This window comes from Antedon bifida, chromosome 2 (assembly GCF_963402885.1).
Source record: "Antedon bifida chromosome 2, ecAntBifi1.1, whole genome shotgun sequence".
Lineage (NCBI taxonomy): Eukaryota > Metazoa > Echinodermata > Crinoidea > Comatulida > Antedonidae > Antedon > Antedon bifida.
In genome coordinates, this window is record NC_136227.1 from 3462687 (window position 1) to 3488865 (window position 26179).

Sequence of the window (26179 nt, forward strand, 5' to 3'; positions counted from 1 at the left end):
TTTATGTTGTGTATTGTGTTACAATCTCATTGCGGTCTACAACTCAGCTTACACAGCAACTGACCGAGTAATTACAGTGTACAGTATGAGAGATATTAGACAAAATTTTGCCAATGTATTCAAGCGAAACTTAAAGCATGTCACAAAAAATTCTCATGTTGCGAAAAATGTCTTAAGTAGCTATAAGCTCTGTCTACACTATCAAACTTTATGTGACAAAAAATGTGATGTGCCCATATATGGACATGATGATAATATCACTACCATATTTAGGCACATCACACTTTTTTGTCAAACTAGTTTGATAGTGTAGACAGAGCTTAAAGATAACTAATTTGGGACTGTTGAGTACAGTATAAGTTGGATTTGTTCAAATAATTCTGATATATAATATTTATATGTCTAATGATATTTCAGACATTCTTAATTCATATTTTCCATTTTTATATGAAACTTGTTTTTACTTTCATGGGACATTAGTGTAAGTAATGTCTACTGTATTTAATTGCATTCTATATTTTAAATCTGAAGGCCATAAAATAACAAGAAATTCTCACTATTAAATTTTAAAAGATTTTAAGGATATTAAATAAGTAAAATGCAATATAAAAATATAGGTCACATTTAAAGTTAAATATTAAAATATTACATTAATATTGATGTTGATTTTTATAGTATTCATTTTTCTATGTGTGAGTTGTTGCATGCAATATTGTTCTCTTCTCCCCCCCCCCCCCACCCCCATCCCCCAAAAAGGAAAATGCAGATTATTTCATAGATTATTACATTAGAAGACCTGAATGCTATTTTAAACCAGTTTGTTGTTAGTTTTGATTCTAATTTTCTTTTGTGAACATGGAATGATTACATTGGTACTATACCTTATGAATAGGAAGCTCCTACTTGAGGGCGTGGTTTGCGGAATATATCATTATTTGGAAGGGATATTTTGTCTAATTATATTGCCTTGGAGAGTACAGTATACGCCTATTGTCTGTTTATATCGAGATTAACCAGCACTCGTACTAGATTACAAACACCATAGGGTTATTTATGTAATTTACATTTATAATACAATTATTCTTGATTATAATTCCATCACCTATTGGTTGTAATAATAACATATTCTTTTATTTTTATCTCCAGGCAAAACGAGCAATTAAAATGGGAGCTGTAGCGATAATTTTCATTATCACCGAAAACCTGGACGCTAGCAAGAAAGTAAGTGAACATTACCATCAAATTACTCTCTTTTTATATCGATCATTGTTTAAGTTTCGTACACCTTTGTTATATACTAATAATAATATTAATATTATTACAGTATTAAAGCGCATGTACTCTAGTCCTGGAACATTATTTATAATTAATTGCGAGTCAATATACTTACGATCTGAAGGAGACCGCGTTTTTATTGTCATTAATAAAATGATGTATTGTAATAAAGTTCAATGCAGTTGAATGCAACACAAATTTATTGTTTGTGAAATGTATCGTTAACCTGTTGTTAACACGAAATTCCCAACTAATATAGTTTGATTATATTACTTTTCCTAACTGTGTGAACTATTGTATGATTTAGATCATTTAATTTATTGTTTATTTCTTTATTTATTAATAATTGGTATATATTAAAAATGTTTTTTTAGTTTTTTATAATATAAGAACATTTTATAGTTTGATTATATTACTTTTCCTAGTGTATGAACTATATTATGATTTATATCATTTAATTTAATGTCTATTTTTAGTTGTGTGCAACGCGACTCTACAGCTCACTATGTTGGTCGGTCGGTTGGTCGGTAAACACTAACTTGAGCACGCGACTGCAGCCATGTATATGGCCTTGTTTTATTTATTAATAAGTGGTTTATTAAAAATGTTTTTGTTTTTTTACCATTTATAATATTTATAATACATTTTGGAAACACGTCGTTTGTAATTTTTTAAGTAGTTTAAACAATTTTAAACGTTCAAGGACTTACGAAAGTTGGAAAATCTCTCGAAAAAATATATATATATATACTATATTTATAATATTTAAAAAAGCATTTTATAGTTTGACTGGTAAGTATAGTACACAATACAATAAATAACAATAAATACATAATATTAATAAATTATTTATTTTTCTATGATATTGAAAATGCAAGTATCATTTTTAATAATAGCTTCCTGCTGCCTTTGTATTTATTGTGTTTCTATTGCTTTGTTGTAAAGATGCCAATATACAAATAATTGGGAGTGGGTGTGAGTCCAGAAGGTGGGGCTGAATGAGGGACATTCCTTTTTTGTTCAAAACTCAAAAGTGAGGAAATGGAGTCATCTAGGTGTGGCAATTTCCTCAGTTCAAAACTCAAAAGATGTGGCTGCTGGCCACCTTAAATCGTGTAAATTAATTTTATCAAGTAGTTTAGCATAGCTTATTAAGCTCTGTCTACACTATCAAACTTTATGTGACAAAAAAATGTGATGTGCCCATGGACACGATAATGTCATGTGCCCATGGACACGATAATGTCATATTACTACCATATTTAAAGCTTATCATTACCATATCACACTTTTATTGTCAAACTAGTTTGCTAGTGTAGATGGAACTTTAGTTTAGTATATCTTTATGCCATATTTAGGGAAACCATTGGACATTGGACAAGAATAATAAGAATTTGATCATAAAAAGGAGTATTATAATTGTAGACTGCAGACATTTGTCCATTAATAATACAAAACACACTGCTGTCCAAAAGATTTGTATTTGCATTTACCAGTGGGGTACGGAGATGTACCACCTGTATACAGCGCCTGCCAGAAAATCCACCAACACTTGCTGTGTTCGTTTACTGTTTGGACACTTGCTGTGTTGATTCGAAAACGGCTAGCCACTCTTTTCTAGAGCAAACTTAATAGCGAACTCATTCTGTTTCTTTGTGCTTAGTTCACTGACCTAGTAAATGCTGTCTTTGGTATTCTTTTATAGCTTTAGGCCTAGCCTCTTTTAATATACACAATATATACTGTCCTTAATCATTAAGATTCATATCCATTGTGGTCCTGGCTATCTCATTATTTTACTAAGCTACGTTTTCGGTTTTTCCGTAATTTTAATGCATAAGATTTCTGATGGAATCTTCAATCTCTTAAACCGTCAATCATATACGTGAATTATTTGGTAATATTCAAAGCTATACAGGATAGTTTATTCATTGTATTTTGATAGAGAAATAAATTATTTGCATCAAGAAATTAAATTAGAAATTTAAAGTTGACGACATACATTCTGTCATTCGTGATATTAGTAAAAATACTCAAATCAAATTATGTTTTTCTTCTCGCTAATTTTCATTTGTTCCGTGGTGTTCTGGAGTTTTGATTTGAGAAAATTGATGTTTTTGTTCATCTGTGGACTTTAAATATGTATCCAGTAAAAGTTTTTCATACAAAAATTGTACACAAAAAAATGAATTCAACATTAAGTCTTAACATTGAACATTTTCTAATATGTTCAGTCGCCATTTCTATGTTAATAGCCGTGCAATACAGATGGGTGTCTCGGTGTAAACCACAAATATTATGCTTGAACGCACACCAAACATTTCCTCTTCAAAACAATCGTCTTTAATTTAACTTTAAAAACGCTTGATTATTGTTTTGATGCTTCCTATTATCGTTGTGCGGATAACTTCAAAAGCGAGTGCAATTTCATCGAGCTTAGTTTTAAAATCTAGAAATCTGCTGCTGAAGCCCCTGGGATTTATTTTGTGATACTAGTGAAACGATTTGCTTTTTCCAGTGAATTTGGAAATGACCAAAAATAATAATTTTATCTTATTTAAACTTAAAGGTTATAGACCTAATTTTAACTTTTAAAAAATTACTGTACTTCAAAAATCAAAGTTTGTGAATGATTTTAGTCCGTTTTGTGGCCAGATTTCTTTGATTTTATAATCAACATTGACTCTCCAAAAGAGCTACAGACAGTATCATCTAAAGACCATCATCTGTAGTTCTTATAAACCACTTGAAAATCTTCAAACTTAGATGGTCTTGAGTACAGTACCTATATTGATATTAATACTATAATACTCAGTTTGCTAAACATTTGTGACCTAAAGGCTTTGGATGAAATGACAGTTTATAACAGATTACCACTACAGTGATGGTGGTAAGTTGCAGCATGCCTGATATTAGCAATATTAATGCTCAGTTGCTCAAAACCTTTGTGACCTAAAGGCTTTGGATGAAATGACAGTTTATAACAGATTACCACTACAGTGATGGTGGTAAGTTGTAGCATGCCTGATAAGCAATAATATAATGCTCAGTTTGCAAAACCTTTGTGACCTAAAGGCTTTGGATCACTACAGTGATAGGGGTAAGTTGCGGCATCCTTGGTAAGCAAATTACACCATTATCGAATGATGATCAGAGGAATTATAACTTTTCGTATTATAGTCCTCTTGCTGTAGATCACAGCTATTATTGGTTTATTTTAAAGCACGAAACAGAATACCAACAGCAAATTTGTTTCGTGTTATTTAAATGAATGATAGTACAGTACTGTACAGTGCATTTCTAATAAAAACCAATGAGTAAATTTATGCATAATTATATTTTATTGCAGTTACAGATTAATTAAACAAATATTTTATGGTGTGCTATAAAATCAAGTGTATTATTGTTGATAAAAGGAAGAGTCGCTGCATACAGTTTGTATGAATATGGCGGCAGAGATGAAACATTTTATTGTCTGTTATTAAAAATAATGCAATGACGAATAATTGATCACATGATCTGTGTGTGAGCATAACGTAGAAATTATTCTTTAATATACATATAGGAGGAGTATCATAAAGTGCATTTGCAATAGTGTAATAAGTGGTAACAACATTAATTGGTTTCTTTTATTTTAAGTGCATTAGATGAATTCGTGCCTACAGTGAATGTAGCTAATTTAACCTTTTTAATTATCGTTATTACTTACCTTACTTTGAAAATGTGTTATGAATGGAAATGATTTAATAGTTAATTTCAAATTAGTACAGTAACCTTATTGTTAATATTTTTTTTACATTAATAATTGAGAGAGAAAAAAAAGAGAAACTAGTGTAATCAACCTATAATAAATACAATTAAATGAAAATTAAAATATAAATGTGAAAAAAAATGAATAGAAATTCAATTTTTATAGCTATGATGGCATTAATATTTTAATTTAAATTATAGTACAGTAACCTTATTGTTAAGATTTTTTTTAATTTAATTGAGAAAAAAAAATGTATAATGTTAAACAAATGTTGAATAGAAACAAACTATAATAAATAGAATTAAATGAAAATTGAAATAAAAAGAAAAAATGTAAAAAAATTAATAGAAATTTTAATCTTTATAGCTATGAAAGTATGATGGCATTAATATTTAATTTAAAATTAGTACACTAACCTTAATATTGTTAAGATTTTTTTTAAAATTTAATTTAGACAAAAAATAGAAATTAATGTAAGGAACCATTGAATATAAACAAACTATAAAAAATACAATTAAATGAAAATTAAAATAAAATGAAAAATAAAAAAAATTAAATTATTAAATCTTTATAGCCAGACGAAGCATTTATATTGTTTTACATTTGTTGGTTTTATTTTGTTTTCCCAGCTGATGGCCATCACATTGTAATGTAGGTAAAAATAAATATAAATAAAGCCTCAGGAGAAATAGACGTTAAAACACAGTTTGAGCACTTTCCACACAAGATGTAGAAATGACATATAAAACAACACTAGTTTTCTCATGATACTTTAACTTTATTAAATGAAAATGTATTGTTATGATTATAGTACTATAGTAGCATGTATTTATTTGCCTGCAATAATTAAATTTTTACTGAATTTCATGAAAAGTAAAATGACAGGCAAGTTTGAACAAATACATATTATATTTTTTGTAAGATTTTTATACTGATTAACAAAAACAAAAATTGGCAACACCATTTAATTTCCAATTTAATCGTTAAATCCCCAAACCTTAAATGAGTGGGTAGTCGGGTTCTTTTTGGAAATCCAATTACTTGGTAATAAACATCAAATTGAAATTAATATCTCATAACAACATCACGATTGCGCAGAACTGAATGAGACAGTCGGCAGATTATCTGTTGGCATAGACAAGTACGGTTATAAACATCTCCTACCGCCTTTGTTGGCTTATTGATTAGAGATCGTTGCTTTGATGTTGCCGACAGTTATAGTAATCCTATCTATATGTATAATACTAGTCATTAACTTCCTCGTTGGCCTAGCCATGTTTCCTATCTGTATCAGCCACCTTGCATTCACAGCCAAGGCTTGCCTCCTCACACACCACTGTTCTTTGCCTCGCCTTAGGGCTGGTTTTTTCATGGTTTTGAACTATAATTTGTTTGGGCAGTTGACTTTTTATGGTATAATTAAATCGGACAAGATTTTTTATGACCTACACGTAAATAATAGGACCCTTATAAAGACAAATATTTTGGTAGAGTTTTAAACTGGAAAAATAAAACTCACTGTTTCTGCTGCGAAAAAAATAACCGGTTATTAAACAATGTGAATAAATTAACCTGAATTTCTTGGTAGCAGAAACAGAACTAATTTTCAATAACTGATTCCAATTGCCTTTCGGGTAAATTTCTGCCGATGACCACACACTGATTTAAACAGTTATTTAGGATCACAGATTTATCAAAAATGCAGTCAATATACAAATTATATTTTAAATCTAGTTTGAAATAAATGGTTTATTCAGTGCTATGCAGTAGAAACAAACCTTAACAAAATAGTGTACCATTTGTGTACATTAGGTTATAGGCCTAGTTGTTCTTATCTGCAGTAAAAAAAAAATCAATATTAATGTCAACAATAGTCATGTAGAAGGTCAGATCAGTTCAACTTTTTTAATTACTTCTCACCCACTGTTTGTTCGGTCAAACACCCCTACTGCTGAACATGGTGTTATAATGTGAAATGTCAAAATGAAATCTCACAATTTACAGACTTTAGTTCTTCTGTGAAGTTTTTCATTTCATTTTATTTCTTTTTTAGCCATAAAAAATATAAAATCTGTGAATGCAAGGAATAACCACAGTTTAAAATAAACTTTGAGCCTCAGACCGGTTACTCTGTCTAAGTAAATGAAATTTTAAAAAATAGATATATACATAAAAATACTCAAAACACATTAGAAATACAATATACTGTAGTCTATCAGATATTTACAAGATTGCTTAACATTATAAAATCTTGCTTAAAATTTTACAATTAAGAAAATACAAATATTGTATGAAATTTTCAATATACAAAATTGTTATTAACTATACTAAAAACATTAAAAGTCGAAAATAAAAAAAGAGAATTCACAAAATACTTTGCAAGCAATTATTTAGATAGAACATGGTCATACATTTTTTTTTTCAAGTTTAAAATTCAATATTTAAAATTTAAGGTACAATACAGTAGTAAATAGTAGTATATAGTAAATAAGTAGTAAATAAGCAAGGTTTTCGGTACATTATGTGTTTCATACAAAATATTTAAATGTTTTAGAATGTGCCAAGACATTCTCAACCATACTTTATGTCCTAAACAATATCAAATGTAAAAAGTTAAGTTAACAATGCTTTTGAATTTTCAAAACTATTAAATGATATTAACTAGTTTACATGGTTACGGTTCAGACTGATTTCAGAGTTTTCAATTTAACGGAAGACTTGTATCATTGATGGTAATTTCATCAGTTTATAAGCCCGACTAACTCTGATTAACAAAACAGAATAAGTGGAACACTTCACAGACATCGTCGTCGTTGCTTAATTGAACCTATAGTTTTGTAAATTATACCATTTTTTTTAATGATAAGGAAAGAAACTAGGCCGTTTTGGAAAGTAGAAAAGAAAATATAGTAGTAATAAATAAATTTTATTTAATTTTTTATCCACTTACTGTAGTTGTAAAAAATCTAGCAAAATGAGCAACCCAAATTTTATTTTTAGCAAATTCATTAATTACCTACCATACATTTACTATGAAACAATTTTTTTTTTCTTAAGAATTTGCAACCAGCAAACATAACTAGTTACATATGTTGTCAAAGTATTCCCTCCCATTGAGGGCGATGGGAGGGTGTAACTGTAAGCAACATACTGCTTTGTGTGTTTTTACTAAAACAATTGTTTCAAAACAAAAGGTACATCTTCAGATACAAAAGGAGCTGATTATACTCTATACTCATTATAACGTTTTTTGTTGTTTTTATTTTTATGCACCCCTAAGTGTGTTACCACTGATCCAAAAGTGTTTGTCAATAAAGTTATTTATTATTATTATTATTATTACCATTATAAATTATTATTTAGAAAGATTATAAACTATAATAACAACAAATATCAGTTATAAAAAACCTTTGTGTTAATTTGAGAAAAATTACACAAAATGTTTTCACGTGTAACAATGAGAACAGTGTAGAGTATTATTCATCAAACACCTTGATTTGAAATTGCAGCTGTTTTTCAAAACAGCATAATCAACATAACAGGCTAAATGGCGATTTAGATGTAGTAAATACAGGTCATACGTTTATTAATTACCTATGCAAAATTACTGTTAGTATCGCATAATTTGAATAATAATATTCTCAATACTGACCATACGGTATAGGAATCTACTGTATAGCAAAGAATGGGTGACAAAAATGAATGGGTGACAAAAATGAATGTGTGACAAAAATGAATGGGTGACAAAAATGAATGGGTGACAAAAATGAATGGGTGACAAAAATGAATGGGTGACAAAATGTGTGACAGCAATTTAAAGATTAGTGACAAAAATGAACTTATAAATAATATGACGAGACAGTATATAGAGCTATAATGTTATTCAGTCATTCATTTTCTTTATTTCGGATAGAACATCACAAATCATACAAAAAACCAAGAAATTATAACAAGATAAGCAACTTCCACAAAACCAACCTACAATGTCCTAAAATACCACTGTACAAGTAAAATTAAGAAATTTATAACAAAAGTCAACAAAAAAGACACTTTACTACAGAAAGGAAACAATACATAAAATGTATTATACAGACTCTGGCTTATCAATAAAAATCACACTTGTCAAGATCGCGACGGAAACGAGTGTAATGAGAGGGAGCCGACCCCCATTTAAGGTTATTAATGGCGAATCATGAACGTCTCTAATAGACTGATTTTAGGAAATAACCAAGTCTCAACATGTTTATGCGTTGTTATTAAGTCTCTACCCGTCATCTTAATACAGAGTTAAGATGGATTAACGCTCATTTAATTATCGGCAGAACATTATTTGACGAACTTACAACCTTTAGAAATCATCCTAGCTAAGGATAATATGAATAATGGCCGCAAAAGTTGTTTTTGCCAGCTGTTCACGTGAAAATTCATCTGTAGAAAGAGCGTGATCAAATTGCGATCAACCAGATAGTCTCCTCTTACTTCCTGTAGTCATTTGATGTTCAAATATCATTTTAACGACACATACCTGTACTGTTGTACAAGTGGGTAAAAAATAAACACCTACCACTGCTTATGTCTGGTTCAAGCAAAGGTTAGGTCATATTATATGGCCAACATGGGGTTTTAAAATCAATTTAAATTTGGTGTTTATAGTCATGCAAATTGGTGGGAATATTGTAGTAGATAAGTAGGAAAAGTAGTAAAATTATGAGTATAAACAAGTTTGTAAAATGTTTTTTTATGTACAATAGGTACAAGGTCGTCCGCTTCCGTAATTTGAATAGGAAACGATCGATTGAGAGCCAAATTAATAGTCTAATTTTTCTGTTAAGTCTTGTTGTCGTAGTGCTAGTTTAGTATCATGGATAGGTGTCCCAGAAGACTAGTGTACCATACAAAAGGAATTCTGTCTTTAGAGTATCATAAGAAAATGTGAAACTTGATCTTAGCAACGTTTTATCTCTCGAAATCATCTTGTATCTATTGATGATTTTCATTTAAGTCATGTTAGTAAATACCTTTTGATCTGCCGATTTCAAGAAAAATTACAAGAGCTTTCATATAAAAGATTGCTATTGACAAGGGAAAATAAGAGCCTATTATACTCATAGTATTATATTGAACCAAACACACAATACAGTTGAGTAGACTGTGTTCAGCTGACTATTTGATCGCTTAATTCTAAAAGGCTTTCGCCGCAGAACTTTTATCCATGGCAAATTACAAAACTATTTCACAGAGTGGGGTTCTACATGAGTTAGCGCAGCAAGCAGAGTAGAATTCCTTGCTTGTTTGTGACGTGGTGTTTGATGTAAATCTCAGCCGTCTAACGAGCCGACGGCAACATCAAACAAAATTACCGCAAAAGATCTTGACACTCATTCAGTGAAACTCGACAATAAAGGTAATGGCTTGGTCTCACATGGTTGATTGTATTCTCTGCATATATCTCTGTATTCTATGATATTTCAATTCTTTTATGCTTTTATCTTTTCGGTGTAAAAAGGATTCCCATGGAATAATACAAGCCTTGTTTAATCTCAGGCTGTGTACCAAACATATACCACTACATTTTGGAAATTCAGTTTTTCAGTATTCAGTATAGACAAGAATAAATAAATATAATATAATTTTATGTTGTAAATATATATTACTTTCAGAATTATTTAAAACAACACAGTATGTTGATACCAAAAAAAACCATACCATGATAAATTATCATTTGATACAGTACTGTAGTTCTACTATACTAAGATTATACTGTAAACAAAAGAGAGGATGCCGGCAAAAGGGCGGGCCAAGTAATAAGGGCACGTCCAAGATGTTTACATTACTGTACACGCCTCCAAAGTAAAATGAAATTAAAGTTCTGGAGGACTCCTAGATCCATCATTGCCAAGTGCCCTGGTGGTACGAAATGTAAATAACTTAAAATTAATTTTAGCTGGAACAAATAAGGCACTGTTTACAAGTTTTAATTTCTCCAGCATCTGGAATTTCATGAACAATTTAATATAGCCACCGGCATTGGTTATTAGGTCAAACTGTTTGCCATAGACCTTTAAGCATTTGCTCAGCGAAGACTTTACCTTTAATACTTTATTCTATCATGTAGTTAACATTCTTAATCCTTGTTAATCTTGGCCTATATTTAATCCTTGTTGATGCTTTTTTTTTCTGAATAATAAAACTAGAACATTATATAGTTGACTCTCAATACTGAATTCTCTATCTATTTGAGAAACTCAATACCAGACTTTTCTTGAGGTCCAAAAAGTCCCAAATTATATTTTACCATTAAAAACATATTCGGAATACCAGAATTTTCAGACAATGGTGTATGATATTGGAAGTATTAAAAGTAAATAAACAATGTGATGTTTTGTAAAAAAAATGTATTAATAATCAGTATGTATGATGACCTACCTGCCCTGGACTATCACAAATAAACTAAAGCTCTGTCGACACTATCGCACTAGTTTGACAAAAATGTGCCCATATATGGTAGGATATGGCCAAATATGGTAGTGATATGACATATATATATATGGGCACCTCACATAAAATTTGATAGTGTATACAGAGCTTAACATTTGTAGGAGGTTAATGTACATTTGATTGACTTTTCCATCAAAGTATTTACATTATATTTCTTTTTTATAGTATATTATTACTGGTTATGAAACAGTACAGTGCACTTTTATATAAATTATGAAATTATTTGAAATTACTGTGTAATATTATTGTATGCTGATTAGGGCAAATCTAGGTAGAGTTGAACGCATTCATTTATGATTGTCGGTATTATTACACGTTTATGTCAATAATCTTATTAGAAAGATCATTGTTCAAAATCTACTTGGATGCCCATTATATTATGCAAATGCTTTTCATTACGTTTAATAACTTTTAATGTTTTACTGATTTGTTTGAGTATTATCATGATGTCGACAAAGAGGTGAGTTGTAAGAGAATTAACATGATTTTAAGAGAGTGGTTTGTATATTAATCTGGGATTATGTTTGTGTTTTTCAGTTGGAGAAAGATGCGGCCGCGAAGAAGCTGCTTGATAAGCCTATTATTATGGTCGATGGCAAGCAGGGCCAGAGTGTGATGAAACTGGTACAATCTCAAGTGGCAGCTAGGGCTAAGTTGGAATATAATGATGATCTTCATCCACCGACTGTTATTACTCCTCGATCAGATAAACCTGTTCAGGTAAGAATAAGTTTGTTTTTGTACGTCTCAGCAAGGCAGTATAACAACGGGACACTGAGCTTGCCTAGCCAAGATAGGAACTCTTAATGTCCTTTGATCTTATGTCTGGCTGCGACAAATACCAACAGTACTGTACTATGTACATATTCTCCGTGGCATGCAGTGTCTGTTAAGGGTGGTTAAGATGCTTGGCTCCCAAATCATAAGTCCTTGGTTAAAGTCATGTTTGATCAGGATTTTTTTACAAACCAACTTCTTCCCTGTAGACTTTGTAGAGCATCTTGTGATTTGATTTTAGAAATATATTTAGATTACCATCTACATTTCAACCATAGTAATTCAAAATATATAAAATAAATCACTGAAAAAATTTCCAAAAATGATACCCACCCTACAGTAATATTATGATTATTACATAAAAATGACATATAAATACCTATTTTATATAGACCTGGTGATCAACAGTTACTGTAAATAAGAAGTGGCAGATTAAAAGATAGTATCAACCGTTTTGTATTATGAGTCAATTAGATTAGAGTTTAGGAAATAAGAGGTTTTACCAGTGTTTACACATCTTATAGTTCTACTGTAAATATTCAATTACAGTATAGGATACAGAAAGATTTCATATATTTCCATTTAATGAATTGGCAGACATACTTGGACAGGAAAATATTCATGAGGGATTTCTGAAGCTTTTAACTCATAAATGGCAAACTCATGTCCTAGAAATTCTATGAATTTCATCACAAATGTAATTATTATTAGAATTAAATATCATTTATCGGCAATAATTTGAGTGGTTATGGTAATGATTTTATAAATTGGTCCGTAGTGGCAGATCTACCTGTAGTATTTTGATGGACCGATGGCCAAACAATTGTGATATTATTTTACTGAACTTAACCTAATGTCCTAGTGTAACTTGGCCTTTTCTTACTGACTGCTTAGCCAGCATGGAGACTGAATTTAAAAATCTTTTTTTTTGTTTTTATTTGTGTTTTTGTGGTTTTTTTTGTGAAAAATATTTTATTTTTAGAAGGTAAAAATAGTTGTTAATTGGTATCCATTAACACATGGAATATTGTAACAGTTGCCTTATTTTTTTAATAAGTTCAGAATGTTGCCCAAGGCGGTGCAGTATACTTTCCATCATTTGGGTAATGTTAGTAAAACTTTTGACCTTATATTAGAATTTCTAACAAAATTATCTTTATTATTAAATAGATGTTTAGCTTTTGATTGATTTTCTGATCTTTAACAAAGTTTAAAAAAATTGTAAAAATTCATATTTTATGTCTTATGTTTTCTGTTTACAATATGTTGTTTCATCTTTGGAACAAACTTCTTAAAATGTTCCCATTTTGTTAAAAACTCTTGTGGCAAGTTATTATAACACAAAGCACTAACACTGTATGATGGTTTGAGTAGTAAACAACTCAGCTACTAAAAATATGTCTTTAAATAACCTAATATGGCTTGCTTACTCCAAATATAGAAAATTGAATTAACTTTTCCATCAATCTTGACCAATTGTGGAATTTGAACCAAAGGGGAGGTAAGAAGCCAAGAGGCACAGTTGATGCAAAGTCATGACTATATGCAGCCAAATTTAAAGCACCCACCACAATCTATTTGATATTCAATAAATAAAGTATTCTACCATACCAGTGTTTTTAGTTTATACTGTTATTCTGTACTTTTACAGTTAGAGTTCTCAGTATAGTGTTCTATGAATATTTATGGTGCAAGTAATTTCTAGTTTAAAAAACTGACCTGTGTATAATATTAAATATATCAAATAAATATCATTAATTTTATTGACCATTTGAGGATACAGTATTACATGGTGTGGTAGGCCTACTTGGGCGGGGTCTCACCCACATGAGGGCACAGTTCTACTGTCTTGAAGGCGTGTTTAAAAGTTATTGGTACTTTTGTGTTATGTAACTTTCCTTGAAGGGGATATACTGTACATGTTGGTTTATCCAGGTACTATAACGCTCCCAGGTTCAGGCTTATTTACTAGAGTAAGTCGGTTTCATGGGCAAAGTTATCGCTAATTTTGTGTGGGTAGAAACCAACTTACTCCTGGTGAATAACTAATCATAAACAGGCACATAAACTACCAACCAGTAACATTTCCGGTTTGTGTATTTTTTATTTCATATTTTAACAAAATAACTTGAAGTAATAAAAGATACAGTAGCCGACTGTTATACAAAGTATAGTCAACAAAAACAAGTATTATTATCAACATGGTATCAGTTACGAATCAACACTTAAGAAACCATGGCCTTTTACTTATTAATCAATAGATAAAAAGAAAGATGTCCCATTGAATTAACACTTGCCTACTGTTTGGGCGGAACATCAAAGACCTCCCAATTGATTGCCTGGGCCAACAACTTATAATACCCTCTTACAAATAATAGCTTAGTCTCTTTAATCCGGATCAAATGCGTGTACTAAACCACCCAAGGCTTTTTTTAGACCTTTTTATATTTTTATGATACTTTTAACATTCTTCTATATTAAAACAGCCTCACCCCTGAAGGAACGTTTGCTGATTCCTAATTACGGCCGATGTTTAAACTAATTGCGCTAACATCGCTAACGTCGTGCTTCTGAAGAAACCAAATGTTAATATCCATTATCGCTAGAGTTTCTCACACACCTTTTTCTCACCCTGAAGCTTGTCTGTTGTTGTTAAACATGGCTAAATTATTATTAACGTTTTAGGGTGAATTCTAGAAATTACCTGGCAATTCTCCCAGGAGTAAACGTTCTCGTTAACCCATTCCACATGTTTCTTGTTGGCAGACTTGAAAGCATTTTGTTATTATTTGCCTGGTTTAGTAGCTGGTAACTGGTGCTCAAAAGAATTTTCTTAATTCTTGTTGATGAATGACTTAAGTCTACTGAGAATACCACGCTAATAATGCAAGATCTTAATCATGATAGTATATACAAATTATATATATTTTTTTATTAAAATTGTTTTTTTATAATTACTATGCAGATGCACAGGAATATTGTGAGATAAATTAAAACATTAAAAGTGGTATAAAATAGGTAAAAATAACAATCATTAAAATTGGGTTTTAAATTTTTTTTTTTTAAATTTAATAGATACCCCATTTCCCTCTCGCCATCCAAAAAACACAAAAAATCAACCTATTTTTTTTTAAAGTACTGTAACTACAGTATGTAATTTCTTATTTTATTTTGTTCCATTTGTCAATAAGTGTAGCTTTCGTTAGTTAATAAATAAATGAATAAAATATGTTTCTTAAAAGAGTCAAGATCATACTAAAAATTGTCTTCTTCTAGACAGAAACGTGTTATTTTGACAGAGTTAATTTATCCTGACAGGATTAAATTAAAAAGAAATTTTAATAATGGATCCTTGGTTTTTGAATTAATTATAATTTACATTGTAAAGAATAAAAATTTAAACGCATTTCTACTCAACACGCTGAATAATAGAGAGGTTGCGAACACGTTATATCAACTTGCTGATGATGTCATGGGAAGGTCAGTTCTAATTATCTTTGTATTAATATATCGACATTTATACAAGGGTGTGTGTTGTATGTTCAATACAAGGATTCCATACAGCTTATTTCATGTTCTGCTATGCATTGTAGATTGTAATTTTGTTTCTTTTTATTTGTCTGTTTTGGGTTGTCTAACCATTTACTACTATTTGGTCTTTCCTTTCCTTTTACATAATTATATCTCTGTTGAATTTGGCAGTAATTGTAATAAATAAATAACTGGTTAAATAGCATATGAATAAAGTTACCTCCATTTTCTTGGATTTTAAAAAAATTCTTTTTAAACAGATTAAATTGCGTTCCTTAAACAGTTAACAGTTAAACCCCGATCAATTGGGTGTTGCAACACAGTTAACTGGTTAACTTTTAGGTGCAATGCTAAATCATGGTTACAATAATAATATTTATTTGTAACTCTCCTTTAAAGCAGAGGAACACACTCGTAACGAGAGGTTCGAGCTGTAAAAAAATGTTTACAAAATAAAATACATAACTACCGACATATATCGCCTGATACAATTATAACAGAAAGAAAGTTTATTAATATTTACAATATTAAAGTATAATGTTGATATGACTAATAGACAATCGCCATTTATATTGATTCATAACATCTTTCAATTTCGTTTGTTTACATTTGAAAATTCTCATAAACTTGCTATCACAGGAAGTTTAACATTATCATTGCTTTAAGATTAGCGCAAATCTAAACAAACTTTAGCAACAACTAACACTCCAAAGTGATATAAACTAAGTCGTTGATTTTATATCTTGGTATAAAAGTTCCTGCAACTAAGCAACTAAGATTTCAAAGTGACATAAAAATTGCTGTGTTTAATCTTAACCATCAGTTTTTGGGTTTAAGTCTCTCGTTGACGCTACTCAAGTTGGTAAGTTTCTGACCCGTTGAACCTAAATCTCTTCCACTCTAAACATCCGACCATTTTATATCCACGCCAACCGTTTTAATCACTGCCATATAGTAAAAGATTAAAAGAAATGTCTTCATGTCTTCCAGTCAGAGGTTACAGAACAATTTACTCTTGCCAGTTATTTTAATTTCCCATAATATGAAATCATCAATTTAACTAAGAGCATACTTGGTGTGTTAGTTATACATCTGTTGTGTTAATAAACCTGAATACCTGATTGATAGAAAGGAGTAAGAATCTTGATAACGATTTAACAAAATACTTTGATTGGATTCCATAAGGTAATTAATGAGAAGTGTACACATAAAATAAATAATAATTGATTTAGTACAGTAGTACAGTACAATGAAATAGTAATACTAAATACATACAGTAGATTCTTGAAAATTATCAAATAGATTGTAATGTTAGTATCAATACAGTATGTATTCTGTGTCTACATTCAGTAGGAGGTGTTCTTTTATTTAAAGTTATTCACTAAATATTCTCTGATAACTGCGTCGTCTATTTCGTGCCTAGCTTACCTGGATAAACCGACAATAGCCCTTCCTTCTCAAAGAGCGAGCTATAACTCTGGTACAATATGCAATGTGCCTTGTACGCTAGTGGTTGATTAAATCTATCTCAAAATCCTGATTCAAATCTTTCCTTTAAAATACAATCTTATGGTTGTACAATCTAAATACAGAACCCAAATTATAAGTCTTGTATTATTATACAGAAATGCTACTTTATTTTAACATAATAAACAAAATATTTAAAATTTAACAGGATTATAGTCGACAGGATAGTGTTTTGAAATAAAAGTGTAGTAACTGTACATATACTATAGATGATGTTGTGATATAAGCTGTTGAGTAGACTATAACATCATTGACGATGACAGCTCACGCAGACCTAATGTCTGGCTTTTGTAGCCGCTCATGTAAAATCACGAGTCTATTTTCCCTATGCACATTAAAGGTAACACAAATAGTGTACGTCTCCGCCCCTTGGATGCTCTCAGAGGGAAAGATCGGCTCATCAGAATAAATTGCTAAGAAATCCAGAACCGAATATACAAATATATATTTATTTTCAAAGCTAAAAATAGTTTTTTTCAAAATGTTGTTTATTAATCATTGTTTAGGATACTTGTCAATTTTTCTCTGTTTCTTTCAAAGATTCAGTTTTAAAAAATATTCCAAGATGATAAGAATAGATTTTAAAGTTGGATGTCAACATAAAAATAATTTTAAAGAAATAATAGAATAAGGGACCATGTACAAATTATTCTGTCTACACTATCAAACTAGTTTGTTGAAGTGTGATGTGCCAAAATATGGTAGTGATATGCCCAAATATGGTAGTGATATGCCCAAATATGGTGGTGATTTATATGACATCATGTCCATATATGTGCACATCAAATTTGTTGTTACATACAGTTTGGACAGAGCTTTATAATGCAGTTACTGATGATAATAATTAACTGCACAACGTTTGTTGTAAAAGTTTAAGCATGTATGATAGCTCCAAAAAGCTTGCTGGGTATCATTAAACAAGTTAAAGATTAAACAAAATGAAGATTTACTGCAGTAACTGACAAAGTCCCTAATATTCTTCAGAATGTGTATCCACAGTATAAAAAAAACCCAATTTAATAGCAGTTTATATTTATTTTAGAAAATTGGAAGGATGCATGTAAAAAAAAAATAGTTTAACCAAAATTTATCAGTTACAGTGCCTGTCTCAATATTTATGAAAGAAAGTGTTTTATACACCAACAGTTTAAAGTTGAACGACCTCTAATATAGGTCTACGTGTTGCACTGGTGGTAGTAAAAATGAATAAGTAGAACGATGTAACAGTATATTCAAAATAATAATGGTATGAAGAGTTTATGAATTTATGGTGACAGAGGGCGATTAAATTTAGTGGATCACGTAGGAAATTACATGGCTTATTATTACATTTTCACATAATAGCAACATGGCATATGTAGGCCTATGTAGAACTACCGTGTCTGTTTTACTGGTACTAACAGTGAATAACTAGAACGTCCTCGATTTTATGAATATTATGGTTGTATATAGTTTTATGAATTAGGGAGATTAAATTTGGTGGATCACGTATGAAATTACACAGTATATGAGTATAGATATTATTACATATTCACATATATAACATCAATTAGGGCAGTGACATTTGGCGTGTCATACAAAGTACAATGTATATAGTCACGTACTTACACTAATAAGCATGAATGATGATAGGGCAGTCAAATTGATTGGTTTGTTATTAAAATATGTTTATAACCGCAGTAGTACAATATTCACACTATATTAAAAGTACAGTAATTGGTATATGTGTGGTGTGAGGTAAAACATAAATTTATTTTAGCAATTTAATTGGATAATAGACAGATTATTTTCTGTATTTGTCCTGCCTTATAAAAAAGGAATAAGGCATTTATTTTGATACATACCAATGAAAAAGCATTATCTTTTGAGATAAAAAACAGTACAATATTTGAAAACAATGAATAACATAAAGCCAGGAACAAGTACATAACGAACGTCGCCATCATAACTGGTTGTATAAGTCTGTTTCGTTATTACGACACGATTCAACTTGAGGCCTTAATTACTTACATGAGAAAGTCAAACATTATGGTGTAGGTATACATTGTTTCTTGATGGGTGGGCTAGCCTCATCGCAATTCAATTTCCAGTGTGTTTTGGTATTCCACCCCACTGTACAGTAATGCGGGTGTTGGGTGTTTTTCTCCTTTGTACTGTAGGCTTACTCTGTTCAGTGTTATTTGGCAATAAAAGATTAAGTATAAGATTGCAGAGAACTATTTTTTAAATAAAATTTAAAATATTTTATGCATGAACATTTTATATTTATATCAACATATTATCATCATTAATATCAACATAAAATATATTGATATTAACATCATATTGATATCGACATATCATCATATTGATATCAACATATTATCATATTGATATTAATATATCACCATTTTTATATCAACATATTATCATATTGATATCAACATTTTATCATATTGATATTAATATATCACCATTTTTATATCAACATATTATCATATTGATATCAACATATCATATTGATATCAACATATCATGTTGATATTAATATATCACCATTTTTATATCAACATATTATCATATTGATATCAACATATTATCATAGTGATGATAAACATTCTATCTTGATACTGTAACTATATTAAACAGTTCCAGATGGAGCAACACTCAAAGCAAAACTCCAAGTTGGAGCGATATTGGAATACTAATGAAAAGTATCATTGTTTCTTGCAGGTGATGGACACAACAAACCAATTCTTCAACATGAGTATCTTCGTTGCTGTATTTGTACTATTTGCCATAGTCTGTTTGCTTGTTCTACTCAAGTTTATGTGGAGACAACGTGCAAGACAGGTAACAAAACACCACCTATCTTACTGAAAATTATATTTAATACACCTTAGTTTACTGAAAAAAAAGTAGTAAAGCCCTCTACAGGCCTAAAGTATCTAGTTTAGTAAGAGGTATTAACAATGATAAAATCATTTGCTAAGTGATACACAAGGCGTGTTGCTGAGTTGCTTTAAAGGATAATCTCAAGTTCCGCATCAACGCATCGAACAAAGAACATGTGAGAAACGGCCGAATAAGGATGTTAATACCGTGAGCGAGTTCTCTTGCAATCTAAAGATTATTTTTCAATTATTGCATCTTTGCCGTTGTGCTTTCGCAAAGCCGAGACATCTGTAGAATAAGCTGTAAACGAGAGCGGTTACTGCATCTTAAACGTTGTCGATGATCATTGTGGATAAGACGTATAATCCGACCGTGGAACAATAGACTTCTGCCGCGGTAGTTTTCTCTAAGCAGGAGCTTATTATTCTACGTTCAACTGAATTCAACACAACTTATGATATCGTAAATATCGTATATTTTATCGAATGTAGAAAAAATGTGTTACTATATTGTAAATGTTGACGACGTTTGATGAAAGCTAATCTGAGTTTATCCTACCTTATATATAATTTGCAGTTTGTCTTTTATATTTAATCCTCCTGTTGTTCTGTTTCTAGACAACAAGAAACAATTTCACACTTCATTGTCAAATTATTATCGATATTTAGGCCTAATATTCGTTTTCGATAAACAAATAAATTTCATAATGTTTTTTTATTATCCTTAAGTGCGTTGAGTATTGAATTTTGTCGTTGTTTTGTATCTAGATACAATGAAACTATAGTAAAAGCAATGTCTTACTTCGATATCAAAATAATATAATTTTGAATTCTGTTTGTTATTCTTAATCATGTTGTTGAGCATCAAATACAAACATTTAAAGAATATTAAGATATAGCTATGATTCAATTATTAATAAGTTTTCAAATCTAGTTATAATCACAAAGTTGATTTGAAGTTTAAATATTTCTCATTTACAATTATTCTACATTAAAAGTATTTTTCAGTTTCTTAATAACAAGTCTTAAAAAATTTCAAGCATAATTTAGTTATTCCTGCCATTGTCACTTTAAACACAGTGTAATTATTCTTTCTGTCAAAATGCCTCATAGACACTCATTACGTTTCTGTAATGTATTAATTACATACAGTAGTTGTAGACACTCTTGTTACATGAGAATGTAATGACAAAGATATCATATGTAATAATAAACTACAAGATAATAAAGTATTTGTTACACTATTAAAGTCACAAATTGCGACAAATTTTTACGACTTCAAGAATAATTCATTCGTAATGTGCGAAAGAAAAATTCACATGAGAATGTAAAGAACATACAAGAATGCTATTTATGTCGGTTTATTTTAAAACACAATGCATTCAGCAAATGTTCTTTTATACAATGATTATTAGTTCATCTTTTGTCTGGTTAAAATATTCTTCTTTTTTAAAAATTGTATACTACATATATTAACAATTTATGTTATTTATAGTAATTACAGCGCAGTAAAATCCCTCCTTTGAGACATTCCTATTCAGGAGAAAGGACCAAGGGGAAATATATATGTTGTTTTAACACTATAACCACTATTCAGGGGACACCCCATAAGAGGATAGTGTGTTGGGTATCAAATGTGTACCCTTACCTGGTTCTACTATATTTGTAGTCTTTCATAATTATCAAATCTGTGTTTATTATTAGTGTGTACTGTACTGTTACCATTAAGTTGCTAATTATCTAATAGCAGTTATCAAGGACTCTTATAATGACATGCTTTAATTATCATTTGCCTTACAGACTACTACAACACAGTTGACCCAGAACACTTTGTCACAGATGAAAGTACGCAAATACAAACGCATCGATCAACATAGAGGACAGTATGAAGGAGGACGTCGTAGCGTGAGCACTTTGTCAGATGGTGTACTCTGCGCTATTTGTTTGGAGGATTTTAAAGATGGAGAGGTTTGTATATGAACATTGATAGTATCATTATAACAACATCATCATCACCAATATCATCATCATTATCATCATCATCAATATCATCAATATTATCATCATCATTATCATCATCAATATCATCATCATCAATATCATCATCATTATCATCATCAATATCATCATCAATATCGTCATCTTCATCAACATCATCATCATCGTCATTATCATCATCAACATAATCGTCTTCATCAACATCATCATCAACATCATCATCATTGCCTCATTTATTCTCCTATATAATCAGAAACATTTCATTGTCATTCACAACACTAATGATGAAAGCAAAATAATCAATTTTAATTACAGAATGGTAATTTCATCTGTAATTAGTATTTTAACAAATATCCTTCATAATCCGGTTGTTGATTTCCTCATGCATCAAGGACTTTAATTAGCTGTACAGCAATCAACTTAAAGCAATTAATTACATCTTTCTAGGCCTTCCTATCTTTTTTTGCAGTCTTCATAATGTTTGATCAATGCCTTATAGAATAATAATTATAGCACGTACAACAACATTAAACCATGCTTTGTAAAACAGTTGAAGTCCAAGTACAATTGAATTACAAAAAAACGTACAATACAAAACAGTATATTCATTGAACACGTTTTAAAAAAGACTAGTATATGTCAGAGTATAATTATTGCCAATATTTTAAGGGGTAAGGCTTCCTGTATTGAATGCTGGGTTTTTGTTACACAGGATAGAAGTAGAGAAAGAAATAGACTTTTTGATGAAAGAACACATCTGTACTATGTACATAAAAACCATTAATAATGAAGTTTGTTTTATTACAGTACAATATAAAACACCTCACAGCTGTGTTTACCATATATATTAATAGTACATATTTACTGGATTTGTTATTTTATATTAAAAACTTGATTGCATATTTATTATTAAATAACTTGATAATGTTTCTTTCATAGGATATACGTGTTGTACCGTGCGGACATGAGTTCCACAGACGTTGCGTTGACCCGTGGTTGTTATCAAATAAGACATGTCCGTTGTGCATGTATAATATTATGGGTAAGTTACCTTGTGGTTAAGATGCTTGCTTACCCATGCCAAATCCTAGGTTCAAGTCCTTTGCATAGTCAAAGGCTTGTTATCCAGGCCAAAAAACAGTGAAATTCCCTAAGCCTCATATGAGGCTATGTTTACATCTTAAGCTCTGTCTACACTATTTTGACAAAAAAAAGTGTGATGTGCCCATATATGGTAGTGATATACCTAAATATACAATGTACATTGCTATGTTTCCCGTTTACTTGTGTGTGGTGGGTGTTTTAAATCTTTTGAGTATATACATATATATTTTATATTTTATTTTTTTATATAACATCACCTGTAAGTTGGAACATTGTTCCTGTTGTTTTTGAATATATAAAATAAAAATATGGTAGTGATATCATATGACATCATCATGTCCATATATGGGCACATAAAGTTTGATAGTGTAGACAGAGCTTAAGACTGTAAATGGCATTTTATGCTATTAAAATAATATATTAAAATGAACCTATGCTAAGAACTATGTATATATGTCATATAGTATTCTGATTGCAATCAATCGTTTCATCGTTTCATTTTGAAGTCTTGTTAATGGCAAACCACACCCATATGTTACTAAGTAAGGCTACAGGAAGAGGAAGGTTAATCACTTTATATTTATCAATTTTCAAATCTTTAATTTCAAGCTTGAATAAAAAAAAATGTAAGGTCACACGAAGCACGTTCTCAACAGTTTGTTTAATTTCAGATGGATTAATGGAATAACTTTATATTCATCAAATCAACATCCTAACTGAATTTAAAATAACCTATTTATAATTATCTTCTTTTCAATTAGACTTTTCAACTGAAGCTCATTTGTGTATGCCCAACGCTGTCGCAACTCATCCGTTTGATCACAATTATGTGCAATCCGTGCGTCTTTCTGCCGCCTTGCAGCGTCGCCAAAATCTCTACAGTGCGGTGGCTCCATCAGGGGTAGACCAACGCCAGTCGTGGCCTGGGTACGCCCGACGTAACGGCCAAACGGGTAGCCCATCTCGTAGACATCGACACGCAGAACAAACTACAATGCAAAACGTTGATGAGACACGGACGTCAAATTTGTGTCATCGTTGTGAGAATCGTAAAGCAGCAATGCGTAGAAGTAGAAATAAACATAGTACATTTAGACAAGGGAACGACAGACAATTTGTACAGTTACCCAAAATATCAAGCAGCCAATCTTTTTTACAATATGAAGCTTTAGCAACTCAGCTACCTACAGGCCCACAGTATGTTCATCCGCGCGATCAAATAGTGCATGATTATTTGTATTTTTACGAAGATTGTCCGAGCGATTTGCGCGAGACAACGTCGTTAAGCAGTTTGACGCCATCTGCGTTTCATGCAGATTGGGAAGTCAGTGATTCCAGTCGGAACTCGGGTAATTGGGATAATTTTGACAGTAACCAAAGTATCTATGGAAGTTGTATTAGTTTACGAAGTGATCCGACGCCACCGGACCCTCACGTTTATTCTCGACCTGAATCATTACTGCCGTTACAGGCTTTTGAAAACTCTGTACAGTTATTGCCAAAATGTGTACATAGGACTAGGCAGTATAATAATAAAAAGGTGGACAGCGATGAATCTAAAAATTCAGGTCAAAGTAAAGTGACAAATGGGTCAATGAAGGTCAATCTTTCGCAGGAAGGCAACGACAGATCTCAACGTAGGATTGCAGCAGAACAGAGTTTCGCAGCCGCAGCCACGGAATACGAACCTTGTTTGAAATGTGCGTACAGACGCATCAAACGATTACATGAGGAATATACTGGTTTATCAAGACATTCAACAACGCACTTTCATAGGCGTCGTTATAAAAAAACGCACAGATCACCGGACAAGGTATGTACTCAACGAGCTGTGCCTTACTCGGGGCATCTCACAAAAATGAACTGCAGGAGGAAAAATAGTCCTAGGTCAAAAAACGCAAGCAAACGGGTTCATCGGCCAGGTCGTTCTCATCCTTCGACGAAGAAATCGGCCGTGGATGAATTGCCCGCTGATGAATCAAATATTGTGCAATCTGTAGCTGTTTGTGAGGGAGAAAGAGGTAACTATTATTAATACAGTTTAACATTCAAATTCTTATTTAGGTTTCATATGTAGAAAATGCTTCGTATCTTTAGTATAGTTCCATTATAATATTATATATGGAATATATAGTGACTCATGTTTGTTGCCATGTCTAACAGTTGTATTATTTTTTAACAGGTAAAGTTCAAATGTTGCCAGTACATAGAGGTACAAGACACTTACTTGAAGCATTGGTATAAAACTCATTTAGAAACTCAGTGTGAACACAGTCTAAAGCACAACCTGAAACATGAAGAAACTCAGGATGCATACAAGACAGCTTCCAGTGTGAACGCACAGGACAGGTTCCAGTGTGAGCACACGGGACAGGTTCCAGTGTGAACACACGGGACAGGTTCCAGTGTGAGCACACAGGACAGGTTCCAGTGTGAGCACACAGGGCAGGTTCCAGTGTGAGCACACAGGACAGGTTCCAGTGTGAATGCACAGGACAGGTTCCAGTGTGAGCACACGGGACAGGTTCCAGTGTGAACACACGGGACAGGTTCCAGTGTGAGCACACGGGACAGGTTCCAGTGTGAGCACACAGGGCAGGTTCCAGTGTGAGCACACAGGACAGGTTCCAGTGTGAATGCACAGGACAGGTTCCAGTGTGAGCACACAGGACAGGTTCCAGTGTGAGCACACAGGGCAGGTTCCAGTGTGAGCATACAGGACAGCTTCCAGTGTGAGCACACAGGGCAGGTTCCAGTGTGAGCACACAGGACAGGTTCCAGTGTGAGCACACAGGACAGGTTCCAGTGTAAACACACAATTATGAAAAAACTTAAAAACTCAGTA

General features: G+C 31.4%; 1 protein-coding gene across 1 annotated transcript in view; it reads left to right on the forward strand.

Annotated features, from left to right (window-relative positions):
- The window catches only part of LOC144835783 (uncharacterized), a 51169-nt gene extending 25532 nt beyond the window's left edge, over positions 1 to 25637 (forward strand). Inside the window, exons 3-9 of the mRNA XM_078690868.1 lie at positions 1147 to 1221; positions 12062 to 12244; positions 20072 to 20191; positions 22033 to 22200; positions 23170 to 23272; positions 24096 to 25355; positions 25517 to 25637. Coding sequence (XP_078546994.1) covers positions 1147 to 1221; positions 12062 to 12244; positions 20072 to 20191; positions 22033 to 22200; positions 23170 to 23272; positions 24096 to 25355; positions 25517 to 25578 — 1971 coding nt within the window. The 3' untranslated portion in view covers positions 25579 to 25637. The remainder of the gene's footprint in view (positions 1 to 1146; positions 1222 to 12061; positions 12245 to 20071; positions 20192 to 22032; positions 22201 to 23169; positions 23273 to 24095; positions 25356 to 25516) is intronic.
- The last annotated feature ends 542 nt before the right edge of the window (positions 25638 to 26179 follow it).